This window comes from Podarcis gaigeae, assembly GCF_964106915.1.
Source record: "Podarcis gaigeae genome assembly, chromosome: Z".
Taxonomy (NCBI): Eukaryota; Metazoa; Chordata; class Lepidosauria; order Squamata; family Lacertidae; genus Podarcis; species Podarcis gaigeae.
In genome coordinates, this window is record NC_139691.1 from 2,028,060 (window position 1) to 2,051,529 (window position 23,470).

Sequence of the window (23,470 nt, forward strand, 5' to 3'; positions counted from 1 at the left end):
ATCTCGCTTTCAAGCCAAGGGAGCCAGTATTTGTCCACAGACAGCTTTCCATGTCATATGGCCAGCAGGACTAAACAGCTTCTGGCACAATGGAACACTGTGATGGAAGCGAGAGCGCATGGAAACACCGTTTACCTCCCTGCCACAGCGATACCTATTTTATCTACTTGCACTGGCATGCTTTCAAACTGCTAGGTTGGCAGAAACTGGGACAAAGCCCGGTGACGCGGATCTGAACTGCCGACTTTCCAATCAGCAAGCCCAAAGGCTCAGTGGTTTAGATCACAGTGCCAATTGCGTCCCTACTGAGGGGGAAATAAAACTGTTGCAAAGAGGGAGTTTGCGGTGCTTTTGAAGAATGCACCAGGAAGGCTCATGCACACCTCATGAACATTTGAGAGGTGCACTCACGGAAGTCCAAGACCTCTATCCAAGGGCCCAGGAAAGCCACCCATTTTGAATGATATTTTCAGCTTCTGCTGCTCTGCAGGCTTCCCTCTCCTAAAGACAAGCAGGTACCACAATTCAAAGGCTTACATCTCCGGACTGGGATTTAAGCTCTTAAAAACCCATCACAATCTTCCCAAAGCAACCTCAGAAGCAATTCTAAGATCCAATTTAAGCACAATTTCATCTTCATTTCTTATGAATTGCACAGCTAATGCCTGCATTGCCTGTGGCGAGGCGAAGAACCGCTAAATTCATTATTCTGCGAGGCCTCAAGTTTTCACAGTGAATGTTGGGAGCTGCTGTTCAATTACAACAAAACCACCCTTATGACTGGTGTTCAGAATATCTTTCTACAACTTTCTTGTGTCCTCTCAAACTGACAGGATGTCTGGTTTTCAGAGACACACCAAGTCTCTTTATATTTAGTATGAGATGGTGGTACAGCCATCATTCAAATAAGCTGAAGGGTTGCTGGGGGGGAGGGGGGTATTTTTTTAAAAAAGGGAAAGGAGCCTGCTGTGGATCAGAACAACAAATGGGCCTGGAAGCTCTGCAGAGTGTCATTCAGTAACTGACAGCAGAGATAGCTAGTTTGAGGAAGCGGGGAGAGAGCAGAGAAAGAGAACCAACAACATGAATGTGGTGTCAGAGAGAAGTAACTGCAAAAAATGCTCAGCACTTCTGCGTAAGCAACTGCTGGAGTGGGGTGGACAGCCAGGGAAATGAAGCGAGACAGGGCAGGCATCCCTGGTGGTATTCTGAGCTGGCTGTTTCCAAGGAACAAGAGAAAACTTGCAACCAGTACCCGAAGGGGTCATCCAGACAACTCCTTTTGAATAGATTGTCCAAGATTTCCCTGTGGTGGACTCCGCACAGACCGGTTAGCCCCTCAAAGGCCCACATAACCTCTGATGTGTTAAGAGAGGGAAAGAAAAGATATTCAGCCTTGGGAGTGGATGGTCATCTTAAACTACAAAGCCCGCCCTCCCCCCCCCCCCCAGCTTTTATCTGACACCTGCAAGAGACTGTAGCCTCCCTTTAAGCCTTTCTACAAAGCTCATTTAGTCAGAGGCCACTGGTGAGATGTGGAAATCAGTCCAGCCAGGCACCAGAAGAAACCTGTGGCCCAGAGCCCAAGCTGGTCCCAGGTGGACTTCGAACTGAGCAGCCTGGTAACCTGACTTGACTCCTTGACTGGCAAAAGCAGGAAAAGAACATGCCACCCATCTTCCTGGTAAATGCACAGGATTTATGACACTTGGACCTGTACCAAAATGCTGCACTGTGGAGTGCTTGTGCTCAGGGTGCCAACCAACCAGCCATGCCCTTTGCCAGAATACTCCATTCAAACACCAACAGATTTCCTGACTGCCCATCCTACTGTCAGGGACTGGGCAGAAGAGGAGGAGGAATAGTGGACACCGCCTCCTCAGCCTGAACCTTCCAGAGAAGAGGAAGACAGTAGAGATTTACAACAGTGGGTTGAGGGAGGTCACAGCTCAGAGGCTGCAGAAGGGAGAAGCTGGGAAATATTGGGAGAGGAACAGGAAGAAGCAGCAGCACCAGGGGAGAGGCAGCCGACAGACTCAGTGTATTTAGAAAGCATTCCAGACACACACACCCGAACCCGGTGGGCATTGAAAGTAGGAGAACAGAAATCCCAGAGGCAGAAAGCACAGATCAGCCAACGTAGGGATGGCCTATAATGGGAGAGATGGAGGGGGTGGGGTTTCACTGGGAGCAGCTTTTCTAAGACTCTCTCTGTGAATACTGAATAAAAGACTTGGTAAGAACTCTCCTTGATATCCATCCCTGGCAGCCTACCGTAGGGGGAATCGGATTCCCTGGAACCTGACACCTACCACCCGGATTCTGCAGCCAACATGCATGCTTAGTCCTTCTTGGACTATTTTAAAAGTTTCTCCCCCCCCCCCCCCGCGCTGTTTACAAACCTTGGGCTGCTCCTCCCCAGCAGCAAGCATTCTCCCTATTTCAATTTGGGCTGTAAATCTGCCCTAGCTCTGCACCCATGTTCACTATTAGCATGTTTGAAGAATGAAAAATGTCAGTTCTGAAACATCTCTAGAAGAGACGGCATCCATGTATGGAGCAACTGTTTCTGGATGTGGGGAAGTTTTGGGATCTTCACAATGGATCTACCTGCATTGCTGCTCAACAACATAAAGAAGAACAAGAAACCAACAGGCAGCCTGGATGGAGTTTGGATTTGTTAACAACCTGATCCAACAGAGCTCTTCTGTCTGTTCTTACATATAAATTATACGTACAATTAATTATATATACATATAAACTATAGGATAATTGTCCTGGTTTTGATTATATAAAAATCACTAAACCTGCAGTGATTCATTGCTAGTTGTTGGTTAGGTAACTGCTGCAATCTTTGGTTTGTGGGCATGTAAGCAGGCTTTAATGTATGTTTCAGCAAACAGCATCAAAGGTGATTTAGACATTTAAAAGGGGGGAAGGGAATGAAGGGTGACATTACATTCAAGGAAACCAATACAAGACACAGAACATACATGGATGGGTCACATACCAGGGTCTCCTAAACTCTCGGGCACATTTGCCCATCCTCCTGCCAGGTTCAAAGTGCTCACAGATTCTGATTAATTAAACAGGTCTTGGGCAGGGAGGGAGGCGGGGAAGGCAGAGCAAAGGGAGACTGGATTGTGCCTGAGTGCCGCACCCCACGCTTTGGAACGTTCTTGCACAGGGCCCTCTCTCAGGTAGCAAAGAGGAACTCACGTGTAGAAGCAGCACAGCAGCAAGGAATGACTGGCCCTGGCAGTAGCCAATCTCTTCATCGTAGACAGAATAGGCCTGGAAGAAGAATCAGGAAGCGGTCAAGACTTCAACAACACAAGATGCCCCACCTGAATGATTGCTTGCTTGCATTTATGGCCTGCATTCCTTCCAAGGAGCTCATAGTTCTCCTCCCCACTTTATCCCCACAACAACCTGTGAGGTAGGTTAGGTTGAGAGGAAGTGATTGGCCCAAGGGAACCTAGTGTGCTTCATGGCCGAGTGGGGGGGATTTGAACCCTGGTCTCCCAGGTCCTAGTCTGACACTAAAACCACTACACCACCACCACTGTCTTGGCCACAACCACCCCTACTCCGTTCAAAACAGCTTCCCAGCTTCAGTGTGCATCTGTATATTATGGCACGCATAATGTATATTTGTTGCACAGCAAGAGTGTTGCTGTGGCAGGGGGGCAGGTTATGAAGGTCACCACCTTCTGGCTGAAAACAAGGGTTGCCTCCGTCTCAGCCATCCAGAGAACCAACCTTGTGCCAATCACACAATCTGTCTGCACGTGGAATAGCCTGCTTTGTCCCTCAGCACAGAAAGGGCTGACAAAGGGAACTTGGAGCAAGTCACTGAAGGCTGTTAAGGAGGCAATTTGGGGCAAGGAGGCGCTTATTCTGACCAGGATTTCACAAGAGTCACAAGAAAAGCGAAAGGTTTGCAGGGGATCTGCCCACCAAAGCCTTGGGCTCCCTGGCCTTTTGCAGGCAGGGAGCCCAGCACACCTAGCAAAAGGGGCATAATTTCACCTCGATGGAATTTTAGAGAGAGAGAGTAGAAAGCTAAGTCCTGGGCTAGGATCTTGGTTCACTGAGCTGCAAGGATGGGGGTGGGAGTGGGGCTGAAGCATAAATGCACACTGTGGGGTCTGGCGTGCACATCCAACTCTCCCAAAATAAGCCAGAGCATGTTTGAGACCCGAAGTATTTTATGCAGGGATAATAACACAAAAACAAATCTTTCAAGCTGTGCCGTTAAGTCTTTGATTTGAATATCAATTATACACAGGGAGCGGATAGGAAGCTGCTTGCTCCAGTCCTTGGTCCGCGTCCCACGCAGAGCTCATCCTTTTTAATGGTGTGCTTTGTCAGAGAGCTTAGGAGGTGGCCAGGAAGCCAAGCTGCTTTCCCAGGCCAAACAGTCTCTGGAGGAGGAGCAGGCAGCAATGGCAGCTTTCTAAATGCCAGGTTCAAAGAGCCGGATCCTCCGGTCAAGCAAGGTAAAGGGATCAAACCAGAGTGTGGACATTTTTTATTTTAACCTGCTAATTGCCTCCCGCATTTTAATGAGTGGCTTGAATGTGTTTGTGGTTTGCCTTATAATGCAAATGAGGAGCTGATTAATTTTCCAGAGTGTTAGAGAGAAGCAAAGATCCTTTTGCTGAGACTTCCTTTGCTCTCTGCCACACGAAAAGAAATACAGCAGCCACTCCAGTTGATGCAAGGAGCCCAGAAGATCTGGGAATGCCCTTTGAGGCAAAAGGCCGATTTGCCCAGGCATCCACGAGCACAAACTGACCCACCTTGTGCCCTTTGGATAATTCTGGACTACAATCCCAGTAAGGCTAAATTAGCAGGCACAACAGGCAATATGTTTCAACAACCTTTTTGCTGGGGGTGTTTAGCCTGGAGAAGAGAAGACTGAGAGGGAATAGGATAGCCATCTTCAAATATCTGAAGGGCTGCCAATTGGAAGACAGAATAAGCTTGTTTTCTGCTGCTCCAGAGGGTGGGACCCAAGACAATGAATTCTAATGACAATAAATGAAATCCCAACCAAATGATAGGAAGAACTTTCTGATGGTAAGAGGTGTTTGACAATGGAATAGATTACCTCAGAAGGTGACAGATTCTCCCTTGATGGAGGTTTATAACCAGAGATTGGAAGGTCACCTGCTGGTATTTAGCTGTGATATGTGTAATGCAGGAGGCTGGGTTAGAGGACCTCTGGGGGTCCCAACCCCATAATTCTATTATCAATACTACCATCTCATGCTTGGAGGTGTTTTCACGACGAAGAACCCTGGGCTAACCTGACCTAGCACATTTATTCCCACAAGGAAGCTCCACCATCCTGGTCCACACATGAGCCAAGATAGCACCCCAGTCAGGGTACCTTGCATATTTTGTACAGGGAGTCCTGGCCATCGCCCCCAGTGTCCTTGAAGTAGTCATGGGCAGGGAACGTCCGGTTGATGTCGCGTGTGATGGCACTGTCCTGGGGAGACTCCTGCAAAGCCAAGGAGAGAGAAATTGGGGGAGACTGTTAAGCCCCAGAATTATGGGTGTGGTTGCAGCTACAATAAGATGCTGGGGACGAGGGCAGGAGCGTGAATCAGAGATAGCATTTTCCAATTTTAAAGTGAGAGGGCACATGTAAGAGAAAGGCACTGTCAATTCACACGCTCATTAAGATTCTTCAATTCTACATGAAAATCCAGTGCAGAGGAGGAATCTACAGGAGGCAAAGGGTGACCTTAGCATTAGTAGGAGTCAAGGGGGAGAAAATAAAAGCTCAAGGTGCCATATTCCCCCCACCCACCCCTTTCTGGGTACTACTCCAGCTCTAGACACAGGCTACTCAGGCACCAGCTACTGAGGTTTCCCGGTCCTGCTTAGTATCAAGATTTATGCAGACTACTGAGTGGAATCACTTGTGGGAGAAGGGGAGAAAAGAATCACCTTCCCTTGCAGAGTCTGAGTGCCACATTTAAATCGATAAAAGAAAACAGACTCCCACTTCCTGTGCATAGTTTATGGAAGGTTAACCAAGTTTCTTACCTCTTTCACCCAGGAGGTTGTAGCAACATAGGAGGGTGCCGTACACTGAGTCAGATCATAGATCCATCTGGCTCAGTACTGTCAACACTGACTGGCAGCAATGGCTCTGCAAAGTTTTATGCAGGGATCTCCCTCAGTCAGGAATTGCAACGGAGATGCTCTACCACTGAGCTTCTTCTCTCACCTCCCTCCCACTCCCCAGAGAGCATCCCACCAGTAATTATTATCACTGTTTATTAGATTTGTATACCACCCTTCATTTGTAGATCTCACGAGTGGTTCACACACCTTGTACATTTTATACCATCCAGCAACATGTTATGTTTGCACGGTGAGCAGCTTCCATCATCAGCTCTGCACGGATTCACACAGAGGCTCTAGTTTCACTGCAGACTCTCGAAGCCCAAAGCACAGCATTATTCTCCAAGTTCTGAGCCTGACAGGTGATGGGGGTGACTACTTTGCACAATCTGCCTGTCCTCCTTCTCCAATAGGCTCGGCTGGCACTTGCAGGCAGAGTCATGGCCATTTCATTGAACTCAAAACTGCACTGGCCATAGCTACAAGAGCCACAATGCATTGCAGAATTCTCACCAGAAAAACTCCCTACTTACTTTTTGTTCAAATGAAGCTTCTAGTCTTCAAGGTTGCAGAAACAACATAGGCAACATTTGGTAAAAGAACAGACCAGTAGGGAGGCAAGCAGGATTTCTGCTGATGGGTTGTGTTAGCATAGGAAGCTTATACCTGGCTAAACTGTTTGCGCCTCTAGACTAGTTCTGTTTAATCTGACTGGCAATAGTTCTCCAGGTAGCAAGATAATTCCTCATCACTTATTACCTGGAAATGCAGGCAGCTGAATCAGGGATATTTACACTTGAACTGCTCTTCAGAACTCTCCCCCCCCAAAAAAAAAAATCACTCCCCACTATAAGAAGAAAAATGAATTCTGCAAAAAATTCTGTGCAGACCTGCCAATCTGGTCCTGAACTTATTTAAGTGTGCTTACAAATGTCCTGCTTGATGGGAAATTTGAACATGGTGGAAACCTGCCCCCCCCCAAGCATTATGCCTCCCTGGCCTTGCCAAATTAAAAACCAAACAATATTTGTGGACTTTCCGATGCCCTGCTCTCAATTAGCACCCTAACAATGCAATTACTGTGTATCTGAGTCTTTAAGGTGGAGTTTGCTTGAAGCACAGAACCAAGTAAGCAAAGCTTGCAAAAGCACAACCACAATTATTGTCAACAATCTCCTATCCCCAATGTGTTACTTTAAGCAGAAGCGAATTGTGGTAGCTTTCGAATGGTACTGGCGGGAGGGGGCACGGAAAACCCGTCTAGAAAAAAGGGCACGATACAATTAAGTGAGACACCAACCTGTTCAGGGGGGTGAGTTTGAGATGACTGGGTTGCTGCAATTCATTTATTTATTGCATTTACCTCCCATTTTTTCCTCCATGGAGCACAAAGTGGCGTACACAGTTCTTCCCCCAACCCTGTGAGATAGGTTAGGCTGAAAGAGGCAGTGCCCAGCCCCAAGGTCACCCAGTCAGCTTCATGGCTGAGTGTGGGGCTTCAACCCTGGTCTCCCAGGTCCTAGTCTGCCCCTGCAACCACTACACATCATTGGGCCGTGGGTGTTAGATGCAAGAACGACATGCTTCTCTCTCCTAAATGTGTAGTGGCACCAAGACTTGGCCGAAGGATTTTGGAACCACTTCCCTGTTACTGGAACATTCTGTTTAGGGAGTGAAAGGAAGGGGAGGTGGGAAATGTACGGAAATGATAACATTTTCAAATGTGTGTTTTGGTGGTACAAACAGAATGCAGTCACAGCTATTGTGTGAGCCCCTTCTCCAGCTCCTATTTTTATACCTTTCTGTGAAGAATGGATGTCTGGGTCATTTCTCAGGCTTCTGGTGTGGGAGTGGGGGCAAGGCAAAGGGAAGCTCTTGGAAGTGTGCGCGCACACCCTGGGATTGAAAACAGATGGCAATAATGGCAGGAAGAGGGCAGGAATGGCATAGGTGGGAGAGCAGAGCATTCTCCGCTGTGAGAATGGAGGGCGGCTGGCACCGGAGCCATCTCAGCAGTTTTCCAGGCACAGCCAGGCTCAGAAAGGTACTGTATATTTGGGGGGGGGGGGACTAGAGGCTAAAAGAAGAGGGAGGGCCTAAGTAAGATGCTATGTTATAGTGCCAAATTATCTGAAACTGACTGCACGTGCATTCAAATAAAAGAGGAAAATCTTCAAACCAAATCATTCTCAACACATGTTTTCTCCAACAGTTCCTGTTCTTTGGCTATGGCATGGGTAGGCAAACTAAGGCCCAGGGGCCAGGATCTGGCCTGCGGACGGTCCAGCAATTAACGTGTTTTTTCATGAGTAGAATGTGTGCCTTTATTTAAAATGCATCTCTGGGTTATTTCTGGGGCCTGCCTGGTGTTTTTACATGAGTAGAATGTGTCCTTTTATTTTAAATGAATCTCTGGGTTATTTGTGGGGCATAGGAATTCATTCATATATTTTTTTCAAAATATAGTCCAGCCCCCCCACAAGGTCGGAGAGACTGTGGACCAGCTCCCTGCTGAAAAAGTTTGCCGACTCCTGGGCTATGGCAAAGTAAATGATGATGTATTTCTTCCAAGGGGCTCAAAATTGCAGGTAGGCTAGATTGCATCCCATCCCCTGGTCCCCAGATCCCATTGGTGCTGGTGCCCATTCAGCCTGGCGTATTTTTTAGGCCCCACCTTATTTCTGTGGTTTTAGGATCTCTTAAAGGACTTTTTAATATTGTGTTTCAATCATTGTAGCCTTGGGACTTTAAGAGCAGAGAGTGGGATAACAAGAATGCAGAAAAGGGAGGGCAAAAGTAAGTAGCTGGAGCCAAAACCAGTGGCCAACTAATTCCAGTTTTATGCCCACCCTCTCCCCTGCTGAGTCCCACACAGCTGGCTGTACCCACCTGGGCTGCTTGTAAGAAGGCAGGTAGGCAGGCCCCCCAGTGCTGGCCTACCAGTGCTGGCTGAGGGCACGCTGACAGTAACCCCATCACCTTAATGGGAATACGACTCACCTTCAGAACAGGCCACCTGTATGGAAGGCAAAACTGAGAGAGCCTGACTAGCTTGCAATCACTCTTTGGGCTTCGTGACAGAAACTGGGGGCCTAAACTGTTGAGAGCCTGTGTGGCGCTGTGGCTAGAGCGCCAAACTCTGATCTGGGCAACCAGAGTTCAAATCCCCACACTCAGGCATGAAGGTGTGGCCCTGGGCTAGTCATGCACTCTCAGTCTAACCCACCTCACAGGGTTGTTGTGAGGATTAATAACGTGTGGAGTGGGGTGCCACCCTGCACTCAGAGGAGAGTCAGGGTATAAATCAAATAAATGAATGGTTAATGAAGTCTTAAATATATCTTATGGGGAGGAGGGAGGGCAAGGAAAGTTCGTGGGATTAACGGGTGGGAAGCAGCACAGAGCAGAACTGGGTTCTTCACTGCACAGGAGAATACTTGGGCCCCTTAAACCTTTGAGGAGGACAGCTTTGTAAGGATCCCCATTCCTTCTTGGAACAGCAGCCACCCAGAGATCAGAGCAAGACTGGCTTGACAGAGGAGAATGTGCATTCACCCAAAGCCAACTTACAGAAGTCACTGCAACACTGTGGTGGTCATGGGTATTGGCTTAGATCATAAGCAGCCAACGTGGAATTTTCCAGATGATAACTGAGCCGCATCCTTTGGAGGGCACTACATTGCCTACCCCTGTCTTAAACTGCTTTTTAATTTTGGAAAGGGATAATAATAATAATAATAATAATAATAATAATAATAATAATAATTTATCTATACCCCGCCCATCTGGCTGGGTTTCCCCAGCCACACTGGGCAGCTTCCAACAAAATATTAAAAATACAATAAAACACCAAACATTAAAAACTTCCCTAAACAGGGCTGCCTTCAGCTGCCTTGTAAAAGTCAGATAGTTGTTTATTTCCTTGAGATCTGATAAATTTATTTAAAATAAATCCATGGAGATTGCAGGTGGGCTTGCTAATATCTAAGCAATGATGGCTAAATGGAACCTCCATGTTAAAGTGGTAGCATATCACTGGCTACCATATGCTTGAGCAGAGGAATAAACAACAGAGAAGGGCTACCTCCATCTATTCTTTGCCATTAGAGAGGATTAGAGAGACCTTGGTTGGATCCACTGAGTAATCCAATTCTGTTTTTTGCCCAACAGCAGAGGAACCTATGGCCCTTCAGGTTATGTTGTCCTGCTGGCAGCAGCCAGCACGGCCAATGGTCAAGGATGAAGGAAGATGATGGGAGATGGAGTCCAACAAGACCTGGAGGGGCCACCACAGGTGCCCCAACCCTGATACTGTAGTCATGCCAAAGCTTAATGACTGGGTTGACCATCCGCGTGCCAATGGAGGGGGAGGGGGGCTTTATTATGGCTGCTCCGACCTTAAAACTAAATTCAATGGAGAGTCTTAAAGGCAGACTGGGTTTGTGGTGGGGGAAACGCTTCCTGGGAACTCGTCCTGCACACAACCCTAGTGAAAATGAGCGTGGCTCAAAAGCACTACCACAAATGGAGCATGCTCAAGAGAACCTCCTCTCCTCTGCTGGTGTTGGAAGGCTTCAAAAATTTGTGCTGTATACAACATTGAAGTCTCACATCAAACATAACTGATATGTAAAAAGGACTTTATGATTTGAAAATAGAGACAAGGTATGTACTTTTGTAACCCAAGAAAATCTCTAATAAAAACAAATTAATGGGGGGAAAAATTAAATTCTGCTGGCTTCCATGTCAAGGACTAAATGGGGAGTGCTTTGGTTGTGGGATCTGTTGGGGCATCACTGTATATTTCTCCTTCTGAATTGCTGTTATCCCCTTGGGGAGGGGAGGGGAAACTGAATCAATCAAATATCTATCTCTTCATTCTGTCTTGGAGTGAGCAGCTGCACTGAGAACTACACCTGGGATTTTTTAAATTTTTATTTTAAAGGTTTTCATCCTGCAAAGCTCAATCTCCCTCATCACCAGAAATTGTTTATGGGAAATTCAGGATTCCTGAGCCAACAAACATTTGTTATTACTCATCCTTTTGTCCAGGTTCCACTGATTACCTTGAGCCCAAGTCCAATTGAGATCAGGTGAGAATGACTGACCGGCCGCACTACAATAAGCTTCCAGTGTGACATCGTTTCAGGCCAAATATGGCAATAAATCTGATTCTAAAAATAAGAGTGAATCCCCCAAGTGATCCCCAGCTGCACTCATTTCCTTTTAGGGATCAAGTTTCCCACAGGAAAATCATAAATAGGCACTTGGTGTATATGTGTATATATATATATATATGCTTTCGTAGATTCGTACCTCGTTGAAATGTCGCCTAGACACCCCAACTTTTACACGGGAAGACACCCGAGGACACCAAAACCTGCATATATATATATATATATATGTGTGTGTGTGTGTGTGTGTGTGTGTATATATAGAGAGAGAGAGAGAGCTGTATGCAACAATCACATGCGGATCTAGTGCAGCTTTGACAGAAATGCCCAGACACTGTTTTCGTGCCTGAGGCAAAAACGTGGCAGGCTAAAACTTCTCTCTGAACATACGAGAAAGAAAATGGGTGGGGGTGAGGGAAAAGAATGAATACACACCCACACACCCAAATAGCTTATCCCACAATGCAAACAGGCACAAAGTCAGCACCCCACAAACAGGGGGGAAATACGAGGGTGTGTTTATTTTAAATGAGAACCAGCATTTTCAAATCAAGGGTACGTACAGGGAAAGGGACACTCCGTCTTTGTATGCAAAAATGAAAGCTGACACAAAAATTCATTGCAACCATTTCCTAGAACGGCATGCCTCTAGGATGAATATACTGTATGCTGAGAACCCTTTTCCCAAAGCCATCACTTGCTCAGACTCCACAAATACATCTAGCCACACTTCTTTGAAGCAGTGGTATGCCTCCAAAACAAACAATGGATCATAACAGGCTGTGCCCTGGATGTCTTGCCATTAATATGGGAATGCTTTCAAAATGCTGCATGGACAAGATGCCAAGAGGACAGGTAAACAAAATTTTGGCAAAACTGTCACTCACCTCATCAGGTGTGTGCAAATAGAAAACCTGGGTTCAGCACAGGAGGATCAAAGCCAAGTCACCCTCACCAAGCCTTGTCCAAGGGTGGGCAGAATGTAGGTCTGAATCTATTAGTACTGTAGATCCTGATGACTTGCAATAGATCAACAAGAATTCCTGGTTCTTGCCTGTTAAACAATAGCAGCAAAATGACTAGGCTTCTGACATGAAGCCAGTCAGGACTGGACTTTTGTGAGAAAGCACTGTGAGCTCAATTATGCTCTGATATTGAAAAGAAATCTCTGGCTTGCTATTATTTGATCCCAGGTAAATGCATTTTGAACCAGGCTCTGGTTGGTGGATTTCTTAGTAGACCCACAAGAATGATGTCTGCCCATCACCGGGCTAGTCCACCTCATTTGGGTGGTTGTAAAAAGGAAAAACAAGAGGCACATAAAGTGCTTTGTACAATTCAGTGCTAGACAACAGTGCTAGTAAACGGCATTTCCGTGTGCTGCTCTGGTTCGCCAGAAGCGGCTTAGTCATGCTGGCCACATGACCCAGAAGCTGCACGCCGGCTCCCTCGGCCTATAGAGCAAGATGAGCGCCGCAACCCCAGAGTCAGCCACACCTGGACCTAATGGTCAGGGGTCCCTTTACCTTTACATGTGCTGTATGCATGTGTGTACTTATATTAATTTGTTGCTTTGGCTACACTGCCTCCATTCTGCCCTAGTCCTGTCAATAAGTCTTCATATTACTCCTGGCTGTTTATTAATGGCTGTTTTACACTTGGCCCCAAAATATATTGTTTCAGCCACATTTTTCAGAGGTCATCTTAAGATACTACAGCAGCATCACCTCTGAGTGAGAAGCCAAGAATCCCCAGACTGTCCAAATATTTCCTATTGTGACTTGCAACCATCTGCATGCAATTTGGCTTCAAAGTTTCCCTGCTGCCAAGGCAGCTCATATACACCTAAGTACACAGCTTTACACGGAATCACACCCTTGGTCCACTTACCTCAGTATTGGCTACACTGACAGGCAGAGTTTCAAGCAGGTGAGATTCCTAGCCCTACCTGGAGATGCTGGAGATTGAACCTGAGGTCTTCTGCATGCAGAGCAAGTTCTCTACCCACCGAGCAAGGGCCCTTCCCTGTCCTAAATGTTTGCATACTGTGGCCCTGAAATCTAGCTCACAAGCACTAACTTATTCCTAATTCCAAACCCGAAGCGACAGCAGCAGTTTTGCTAGAGCTGGTTGAGAATATTATTTTCTAAATGTTAGAAATCTGTCATCTAAAATAAAGTACACCTGAATGATGCAAAAATGCATCAGCATATGTTGAGAGGCGGATTGAACAAGCATGTCACTATTAACATATAAAAGAATTCAGCCATTATGCAACTTGACAGCGTATACCCTCTTGAGTCACTGGAGAAAAACATGGCTTGTTTGTGGTTAGAGAGAACACGTACAATGTTCCCGCAAGACAAGTCACTCCCACTTTGAGATGAGCAGTTGCCAGGGAGGTAGCCATGTTAGCCTGTTGTAGCTAAAATAAACAAGAATCTTGTGGCACCTTAAGAACCACCAACAGTTAGGGCATGGGTAGGCAAATTAAGGCCAAGGGGCCAGATCCGGCCCAATCACCTTCTAAACCCGGCCCACAGATGGTCCAAGAATCAGCGTGAGTAGAATGTGTAGAATGTGTTACATGAGTAGAATGTGTCCTTTTATTTAAAATGCATCTCTGGGTTCTTTGTGCGGCCTGCCTGGTGTTCTTACATGAGGAGAATGTGTGCTTTTATTTAAAATGCATCTCTGGGTTGTTTGTGGGGCATAAGAATTCATTCATATATATTTTTCAAAATATAGTCCGGCCCCCCACGACGTCTGAGGGACAGTGGACTGGCCCCCTGCTGAAAAAGTTTGCTGACCCCTGAGTTAAGGCATAATCTTCTCTGGCCTACTTAGATTCAACAAACTCACTACAGTCATACCTCGGGTTACAGACGCTTCAGGTTGCGCGTTTTCGGGTTGCGCACCATGCTGAACCAGGAAGTACTGGTACAGGTTACTTTCAGGTTTCGGCGCTCGCACATGCGCAGAAGCGCTGAATTGCAACCCGCGCCGTGCAGACGCGGTGCTGTGGGTTGCGAACGCTGCGGGTTGTGAACGTGCCTCCCGCATGGATCACATTCACAACCCGAGCATCCACTGTACTTCGTTCTGAGCAAAAACTATCCCCCACTGCACCTGGTGAGAAGGAGCATGTATTCGTGGAGAGCACAGTTTTCCTTCTTGAAGCTTTTAAAAAGGGTGCAGAAGTGCCGTGCAGGCAGTTAGACAATTCATGGAGGAGGGGGCTACCAATGGCTGCTAGCTAGGACGTCTGTGTTCTGCCTCCAGAGTTAGGGGCACAGATGCTCCTTAGTACCAGTTTCTGAAAACCACAGGAGGGGAGAATATTGCTCTTGTGCTCAGGTGGGTTTCCTAATAGTGGTTGGCCACTGTCAGAACAGGATATTGGATTTAGATGGGGCCCCTTTGGCCCGATGCAGCAAGCTCTTCTTGGGTTCATAACTGCCAATCCCACAAAGCAGCCTGCTAGATCAGGCATAGGCAGACTCGGCCCTCCAGATGTTTTGGGACTACAACTCCCATCATCCCTAGCTAACAGGACCAGTGGTCAGGGGATTTATGGGAGTTGTAGTCCCAAAACATCTGGAGGGCCGAGTTTGCCTATGCCAATGCTAGATAGAGGGGACGCGGGTGGCGCTGTGGGTTAAACCACAGAGCCTAGGACTTGCCGAGCAGAAGGTTGGCGGTTCGAATTCCCGTGACGGGGTGAGCTCCTGTTGCTTGGTCCCTGCTCCTGCCAACCTAGCAGTTTAAAAGCATGTCAAAGTGCAAGTAGATAAATAGATACCGCGCCGGCGGGAAGGTAAACGGTGTTTCCGTGTGCTGCTCTGGTTTGCCAGAAGCGGCTTAGTCATGCTGGCCACATGACCCGGAAGCTGCACACCGGCTCCCTCGGCCTATAGAGCGAGATGAGCGCTGCAACCCCAGAGTCGGTCATGACTGGACCTAATGGTCAGGTTTCCCTTTACCTTTATGCTAGATAGAGCACACAGGCATTTTTGTAGGCAAGGTACCTGTTGCTTTCCAGCCAATCAATACAGGTTCCATTGTAAAACAAGCCTCCTTGCATGTCAGGTTGTTTCCTGCTCAAGACAAGAACAACAACAAAATTTTTAAAAAAATGTTCAGAAATGTTGAAGTGCTCACCTGCTTTTTAGTAACTGGGCACTGAGGGACAGTGAAAGATCAAAGGCATACAATTATTGTCAAACACTAAAAGATTAAGCACAGAAAAACTACTGGCACTATAAATCTACCGAAAGAAGTTTATTTTTACTGCCTTAATGCTCCTGCCAACACACTGAGGCAGCTCTTCCTTTTGGAAATTTTGGCCTTCCTTAGTTCCAGGGTTTATTCCGGACCTCCTGATTCTCCTCTCCACTACCCCTCCTCCGCTTTCCATTTTCCCTAAAATAAATAAGCTCATAAATGAAAATGCTGGTTTCTGTCAAGCTGTCATTACTTATGACATGTACAAAACTGAGAACAAAGAGAAATACATTATCTGCTCGCATTTGTCATTCCTTTACATGACTAAACCCTCGTTTTATTTAACTAGGCTGCAATTCTGATTCTCCCCCAACATTTTGAGGGGACTGACTCTGCTTACAGCACAAGGCATCAACAAGGAGGCTCAAAGCTGTGGCGTTCAGCACTCAGATCTGCAGAATCCCCGATGTGGTCCAAGAGCAACAAAGAATCCATGCCTTGGCTCCTCTCCCAGGCTCACCTTATGGAAGAGGTCCCCTGGTATACGGATGCTCCTTCAGAAACAACCCACTGATCCCCAGCAGATCTCTCAAGCACCAAACCTGAGGATGCCTCCATTCCTGAGCCAACCAGTTTTCCAGCAACACAATCCCACCACTCGCTGCAGAATCTTACAAGCCTCCACAGTTCTCCTTTACAAAGCAGCTCCTGGCCACCAAATGTGTGGTGCCTGCACATGACGCAGAGCAGGTGTGGGGAACCCGTGCCCACTCCCAGGTGTTGCTAGAATCCCACCTGCCATCAGCTGAAGCTGGCATGTTCAATGGGCAGAGATGGTGGGAGACTGGAAGGCCACAGGTTCCAGGGAGCAGTAACACCTTGGAATGAAAGGGCAAATTGGGTGTGTGGAGAACCTCTGGTGGTGGCCTTTGCAGCTTAAAAAAATACTTGCATTGTATGTTTATCTGCTGCCAGATTAAGAAAGAGATCTTTTTTTAAAAAATGGATTTTAAGTTAATCTAGGTCAGGGGTTCTCATACTGCGGTTCACAACCTCCATTCAGGCAGCCCAAGGAACAGTTGCACAAGAGTCAATAATTGATTCTGTGCCCCTGACAACACAGATGAAAACAATTTGCTAAATGGACCAAGGAGGCCCTGGTGTAAGACCTGAGATTTTAGTAATATGGCAATGGTGCTGTGTCCTATTTTTGCTCTAGGAATTGACAAGCTAAAACAACTCTTTTGTCAATGGCCTAGCCTAAGGCTTGTGATTTTCATAACATACTAAAACTGGTTTTCACAAAGGTGCTGGTGTGAGGGGAGGTTTGCTGAGACCCACAGTGAATTACAAGTGGTCCACAAAAGGAAAATATGGGAACTGACCTAGATCAGAAAATCTGGAACCACTGATTAAACTCACTGCTGCAGCCTTAACTTTTAAGCATTTGTTTTATTTGCATCACATACTTCTTTCGAAGAGCTTATGGGAGTATGAGAAGGGGCCGTTGTTCAGTGGCAGAGGACATGGCCTGCATGAAGAGGTCCCAGGTGCAACTCCTGGTATCTTCAGATTGGGAAAAGACTCTAGTCTGAAACCCAGGAGAGCTGTTGCCAGCCAGTGAAAACAAAATTAATCAATGGCCGGATGACTCAGCATGAGGAAATTTCCTATAGACTCAAGTTCTTTCATTAGAGCAGGAATCTTGCCTACATATAGTGCCTCCAAAGTGCCATGTGCGCTAGTGGTGTGGTATAAACACTCCCCACCCACAGGCCATTTGACTTGGGTGGAGAAGCTGCAGCTCTCCAAGTGTTGCTGGACTCCAACATCCATCATCCCTGAGAATGGGGCTGGATGGGGCTGATGGGAACCAGAGTCCAGCAACAATAGAAGGTAGCAGGTTCCCCAGCCCTGGTTGGGGTCATATAGAGAGACCCAGCGTCTGCACTGAGCTCTATGGCGAAGTGGGGAATTGAACTCACGTCTGGCTCACTCCTTCAGTGTCAGCAGACAGAATCAAAATCATTCTAGGGAGTCCTAGTTCACTGCATCTGAACCCTTCACAGCCACTGCATGTTCCTTCAAGAAGGCCTGCCAAGGAACAGTTAATAACTGGCATATTAAAAAGCCTCCCACTGCGGAATGTGAGCCCCCAGGCTGCAGAGCAATCTGAGAACACATTTATATGTCTGCAAAAGCCACATGTCCAAAACAAAGCAATTAAATTAGATATGGCACAAAAGGCCAATGCCATATTAAGGTTGTGTCATTCACCAGACCCAGCCCTGAGGAGGCAAAAGCAAACCAAGCCAGAACAGGAAGGCTCCCCTTCTCTCAAGGGGGAGTTGGCCAGATAGCCTGGGAGAGGCCCCACCCTCTGGGGCAGTAAGTACATCTATTGGGCTCTTCCGGAGAGAGGTGGGGCCTCCCCCCCCCCAAATAAAAGGTCCCCAGACCACTTCCTGCCAATTGGTCGATTCTGCAAAAACACCTCCCTCCAGAAGAGCTCAATAGTCATGAAGGGAGTGGCCTCCCCCAAGCCAACCGACCTCTTCCACTTAAAAAGACATAGCAAGTGAGAGCAACTGAAGGATTTTCATTTTCCATCTTGTTGTTTAGTCGTTTCGTCGTGTCCGACCCTTTATGACCCCATGGATTTTCCATCTAGGTAAAAGTAAAAAGGTAAAGAACCCCTGGACGGTTAAGTCCAGTCAAGGCCACTATGGGGTTGCGACGTTCATCTCGCTTTCAGGCCGAGGGAGCCGGCGTTTGTCCACAGACAGCTTTCCGGGTCACGTGGCCAGCAGGACTAAGCCGCTTCTGGTGCAACGGAATCCCGTGACGGAAACCAGAGCACATGGAAATGCTGTTTACCTTTTCCATCAACATTCATTCTGCATGTAATTTATCCTGCATGTACCACAAGACAACCCTACTCAAGTTCTGTCCTATTTTGTCAATTAAAGAAACCATTTTGCCAACTAAAAAGGTGCCCCACCCCCAATTCGAACTAGTCAGAAGCATCTCTTTTAAATGTTTTGAATTATTTTAAAATACTGTCAGCTTGTGAAAATGACAAGATGGCAAACTTCTATGGGGTTCTTCTTTGAAAATGCCTCTGACAATACAGGTGAGCACCATCAAAAACTAAAGGATGCTCTCCAGAACTAGGTTTTTCCTCCACATGATTTATTCATTAAAATCCATTTATATCTCACCTTTGCCTTTCAAGCTGGAGCACCAAAGGTGACTAACAACAACAACAACAAAAAGTTTTAAACCCCACTAACTTATAAAACAATTCTCAAAAGACACTTGAAAGTAAAGCAGTTCAACAACGAGAGAGAGAGGAGAGGAGAGAAGGTGCAAGACCTTTCAGCAAATGGCCAGGCAAAGGCATCAGGACGCCATCAGAGAGGAAGCCAGGTGGATGCCCATCTCAGGGCAAGGATTTCCACAGCTTAATCACTGCAAGAGAAAAAGCCTTTTCACACATCCCTGCCAATCACACCTCAAAAAAGGAGCATCCTAACTGGACAAAGCAGAAAGGCAGGATAGGATGGGAAGAGGCAGCCCTGAATGTAGCCATGTCCTCAGTTATTTCAAGGGTGTGCAACTATGCACACATTTTAAAAACTGTAAGATTTCTTCAGTCAAGCAACAGCTTGAGGACTGTCATATTCTCTCTGGGAACTCTCATGTGTGCTTGTCTGCACTGAAACATGCCTATGCTTAGTGCTACATGCAAACTGGGTCAGAGAGAAAGAACTGCCCTCCTTCCTAACTGCTAAGGCAGACGAGAGTGTTTGGGCAATAGTTTTTTTGGGGAGGCGAAGTAAGACGAGGGGACCTGAGTACTGTACACCCTACATGGCTCCTTCTTCCTGCCCCAGAGTTATTCAAAACAGCAAATATTGCAGAATCAGTCACACAAAATAAAAACAAGCAACTCTGCACAAGCAAAAATATCTGGCTTTCCTTGGTGCAGAATCTGGGTCACCTGGAGCAGAGGATTTTAAAGTTATTTTATTGTAGAGTTCAAGCAGCCCTGAAAAAAATGGGTTTCAGAACAGGATAATAAAAAACAGACCTCATGTTCTACAGGGAGGCCCTTGGCACTGACGAAAGCTGAAAGGAACATGCTCACAGTTTTCAAGTCATTCAGAAGAGGTTGGAGGGATTTTGTTGCTTTGAAAACAGAGTAACCTGAACAAAAACTGGTTGGAGCTGATGGGAGTTGTAGTTTAAAACATCAGGAAGACACCAGGTTGGGGGAGGCTGATATAAAACACTACCAGGTGTACTTTGAGGATTGTTCCCCTCATCCCCGCTCAGTCAAGCAGCATGTAAGATTTTAGATTGTACAGTGGTAACTCGGGTTACATACACTTCAGGTTACATATGCTTCAGGTTACAGACTCCGCTAACCCAGAAATAGTGCTCCGGCGGCGCGGTGGCAGCAGGAGACCTCATTAGCTAAAGTGGTGCTTCAGTTTCAGGTTAAGAACGGACCTCTGGAACGAATTAAGTACTTAACCCGAGGTACCACTGTACACACTTCAGAGCAGAATTTCTCACTATAACTGTGTATGGAGCCATACGCATTGATGATGCTATATAAATAAATGTTGATAATAATTATAATTATTATTCCAGGAAACAAATAAATAGAGTAAGAGAAGTGATGCTGGAGATGTGTAATCTATCAAACAGCAAATGCAGAAAAGCAAAGTAGACTTTCCAAGGGGTGTATGTGTGGTCAAACTAAAAGAAGAGTATGTGTGGTAGTAGTAGGAGCAGCAGCAGCAGTGGACAAAACAAGAGTAACATGTTGAAGATCCCACAGAAGCAGGTCAACCTTTGGGGACTCAGCTACACTAGCAAAGAAAAAGCACTTTATAGGTGTTGTATATGCATTATAACACTGTGACACCAGATGGCACTGTGAGGTTTGGTTTTTGCCAACCCAATTTGCCATACAAAGTTTACAATGAGTTTAACTGAAACGCTTCTCTGATGTGTCTAGATCCAGTCTTGCCCAATGGACCAGTCATGAGGTTGTCCCAAGTACTTCTATGCTACCTAGGGTGACCTCACATCTCAAGACTACTCATTCCAGCCACTTCCTGATCTGCCTTCCTGCCTTTCTTAAATACGCTATTTAAGGCTCCCCGCCCCCTCTTCAGTTTGGCTGAAGTCTACCTCCCATCAATAAGGCACTTTTTATGAACTGGCCTTCTCTTTAATAAACTGCAAAACACTCGTGAACATTCTGTGGCATCACAGGAGCTTAGATCAGTGGCAAAAGAGTTATGATATAGCCTACAACAGTTTCTATTTATCATAACCCACAGTATTATAGTACAGTAAAGATGGGTGCGGACCGTGGGTGGCGCTGTGGGTTAAACCACAGAGCCTAGGCCCTGCCGATCGGAAGGTCAGCGGTTCGAATCCCCGCGACGGGGTGAGCTCCCGTTGTTCGGTCCCTGTTCGAAAGCACGAAGTGCAAGTAGATAAATAGGGACCGCTCTCTGGCGGGAAGGTAAACGGCGTTTCCGTGTGCTGCTCTGGTCCATGGCTTAGTCACACTGGCCGCGTGACCCGGAAGCTGTCTGCGGACAAGCGCCGGCTCCCAGCCTATAGAGCGAGATGAGCGCGCAACCCCAGAGTCGGTCACGACTGGACCTGATGGTCAGGGGTACCTTTACCTTTAAAGATGGGTGAGTTCATTTGGGGACAGAAGGTCAGAGACACAGGATCTTATGTCTGGCCACAGCTTAATCCAACAAGAGGAACTTCTGGCCCACAGATGAAACGGAGCTGCCAGAGCCTTCCCATTTGGCTAGCCAGGTCATTCTGGTGAACGCACAAATACATCTGCCATCATCCCTGACATAAGGGATTGGGCAGGTAAAGGTAGGGCTTTAAAGGATGGAGCAGGAGCTTACAGAGGGCTCCCAGTGGTTCCACTGCTGGAGAAGGGCACACCCCCAGTCACCCATCAGCTGATGGGCAACACCAGTAGCCTTAGCTTGAGGAGGAAAAAACGGTTTCTCTTTAATGGAAATTGCTCCCCACCCCCTGCTGTTCTTTAAAGCCTCCCCACATTCCTGGATTAAAGAGAGCTACAGAATGGGTGGATGGGTGCGCACAGCATGCAAGAGAAAGGTGTGTCTCCAAGCCAAAAAGTTGACACAAAGATCACTCTTTAGAACAGGGGTAGCAAATGTGAGACTCACCAGGGTTTGGACTACAGCTCCCAACCAGCCCCACACAGCACTGCCCATGGTCAGGGATGATGGGAGTGTCTGGAGGGTGCAGGCTGGCTGCTGCTGCTCTTGTTGTTGCTGTTTAACCGTTTAGCTGTTTCCGACTCTTTGTGACCCCTTGGACCAGAGCACGCCAGGCACCCCAGTCCTCCACTGCCTCCCGCACCTCCCGCAGCATGCTCTGAGGCATCTGGAAAAGCAGGCCTTCATTGAAAAGCTGTATCAAGAAGCAGACTGCAAAGAGCCCACAAACATGATGAACGCTCACTTCGAGACAGCTGTCCTCGTCTTCTTCAGAAGATATCATTATGCAGCAGCTTCAGCATTTACATCTAGCTCTAAAAAAAACCAGCACACTGGCTAAAATAAATGGAATACTGGTCAGGACCCAGTTGCGGCGGAGGCACCTACAAAAACAAGTTCTCTATCAGGCACGCAAACAAAAAAATCCAATAGCTCCAGACAATAGGAGCTGGGCTAAGTCGCAGCTCTCTCAGAAGCTGTTGTTTTTTTTAAGGGGCCTTTCAGATCCTGCTGGACTACAAACTCCTCTCATCCTGACCACTGGTCACTCTGGGTGGGGCTGATGGGAGTCCAACAGCTTCTCGGGGCCACAGGTTCACTGTCTCTGTTTTAAAACTCACCAAAATATGACCGGGGAAGATAAGCTTGAAAAAGTGGGGAGCATAATCGGTAATCCCAGTGAGGGGAAGAGAGCAGGTCACCTGCAGCCAGAGAGTGAGAGTTCAGGTTCTGCACGCCTACTTGTCCCTCCACTAGACAAGGAAAAGAAATTAATAGGAGAGCCTTGATTAATCAACCCAAAGCACCACATTGCCATTTCCAACAGTGGACAAAGGAATGCCCTCTTAGGAAGCCCACAAGGCAGACATGAAAACAGTCCTCCTGCTCTGTTGCTCCCCTCTGATAACTGGTATTCAAAGGTCAACTGGCTTTGAACTTGGAGATTCATAACAATAACAATAACTATTATTATTATTAATCATCATCATCATAATAATACCCTGCCCATCTGGCTGGGTTTCCCCAGCCACTCTGGGTGGCTCCCAACAGAATATTAAAAACACGATAAACAATAAAACATTAAAAACAGGGCTGCCTTCAGATGTCTTATAAAAGTCAGATACAGTGGTACCTCAGGTTACAAACACTATGGGTTACAGACTCCGCTAACCCAGAAGTAGTACCTCAGGTTAAGAACTTTAGCTCAGGATGAGAACAGAAATCACGCGGCAGCGGCGGCAGAGGGAGGCCCCATTAGCTAAAGTGGTACCTCAGGTTAAGAATGGTTTCAGGTTAATGGACCTCCGGAACAAATTAAGTTCGTAACCAGAGGTACCACGGTAGTTGTTTATTTCCTTGACATCTGATGGGAGGGCATTCCATAGGGCAGGTGCCAGCACCGAGAAGGACCTCTGCCTGGTTCCCTGTAACCTCACTTCTCGCAGGGAGGGAACCGCCAGAAGGCCCTCAGAGCTGAACCTGAGTGTCCAGGCTGAACAATGGGAATGGAGACACTCCTTCAGGTATACTGGGCCTTTGAGGCCGTTTAGGGCTTTAAAAGTCAGCACCAACTTTGAATTGTGATCAGAAATGTACTTTATAGCCATCATGACTAGCAGTCTACTTTCTGTC

The 23,470-nt window shown here is 46.9% G+C and overlaps 1 protein-coding gene and 2 long non-coding RNA genes across 4 annotated transcripts in view; 2 read left to right on the forward strand and 1 right to left on the reverse strand.

The window, feature by feature from the left end:
* The window catches only part of LOC310836556, a 205,326-nt gene that overhangs the window by 110,626 nt on the left and 71,230 nt on the right, over positions 1-23,470 (forward strand). The gene's annotated exons all lie outside the window — the stretch shown is intronic.
* Positions 1-23,470, forward strand: part of LOC310836557 — a 104,486-nt gene that overhangs the window by 21,701 nt on the left and 59,315 nt on the right. The window lies entirely within an intron of this gene.
* RABGAP1 (RAB GTPase activating protein 1) overlaps positions 1-23,470 on the reverse strand; it is a 91,927-nt gene that overhangs the window by 15,696 nt on the left and 52,761 nt on the right. For both annotated transcript variants that reach the window (XM_083721680.1, XM_083721681.1), the window contains 2 exons: positions 5,399-5,512; positions 3,220-3,294 (listed from right to left, as the gene is read on the reverse strand). In XM_083721680.1, the coding sequence (XP_083577806.1) occupies positions 3,220-3,294; positions 5,399-5,512 (189 nt within the window). The remainder of the gene's footprint in view (positions 1-3,219; positions 3,295-5,398; positions 5,513-23,470) is intronic.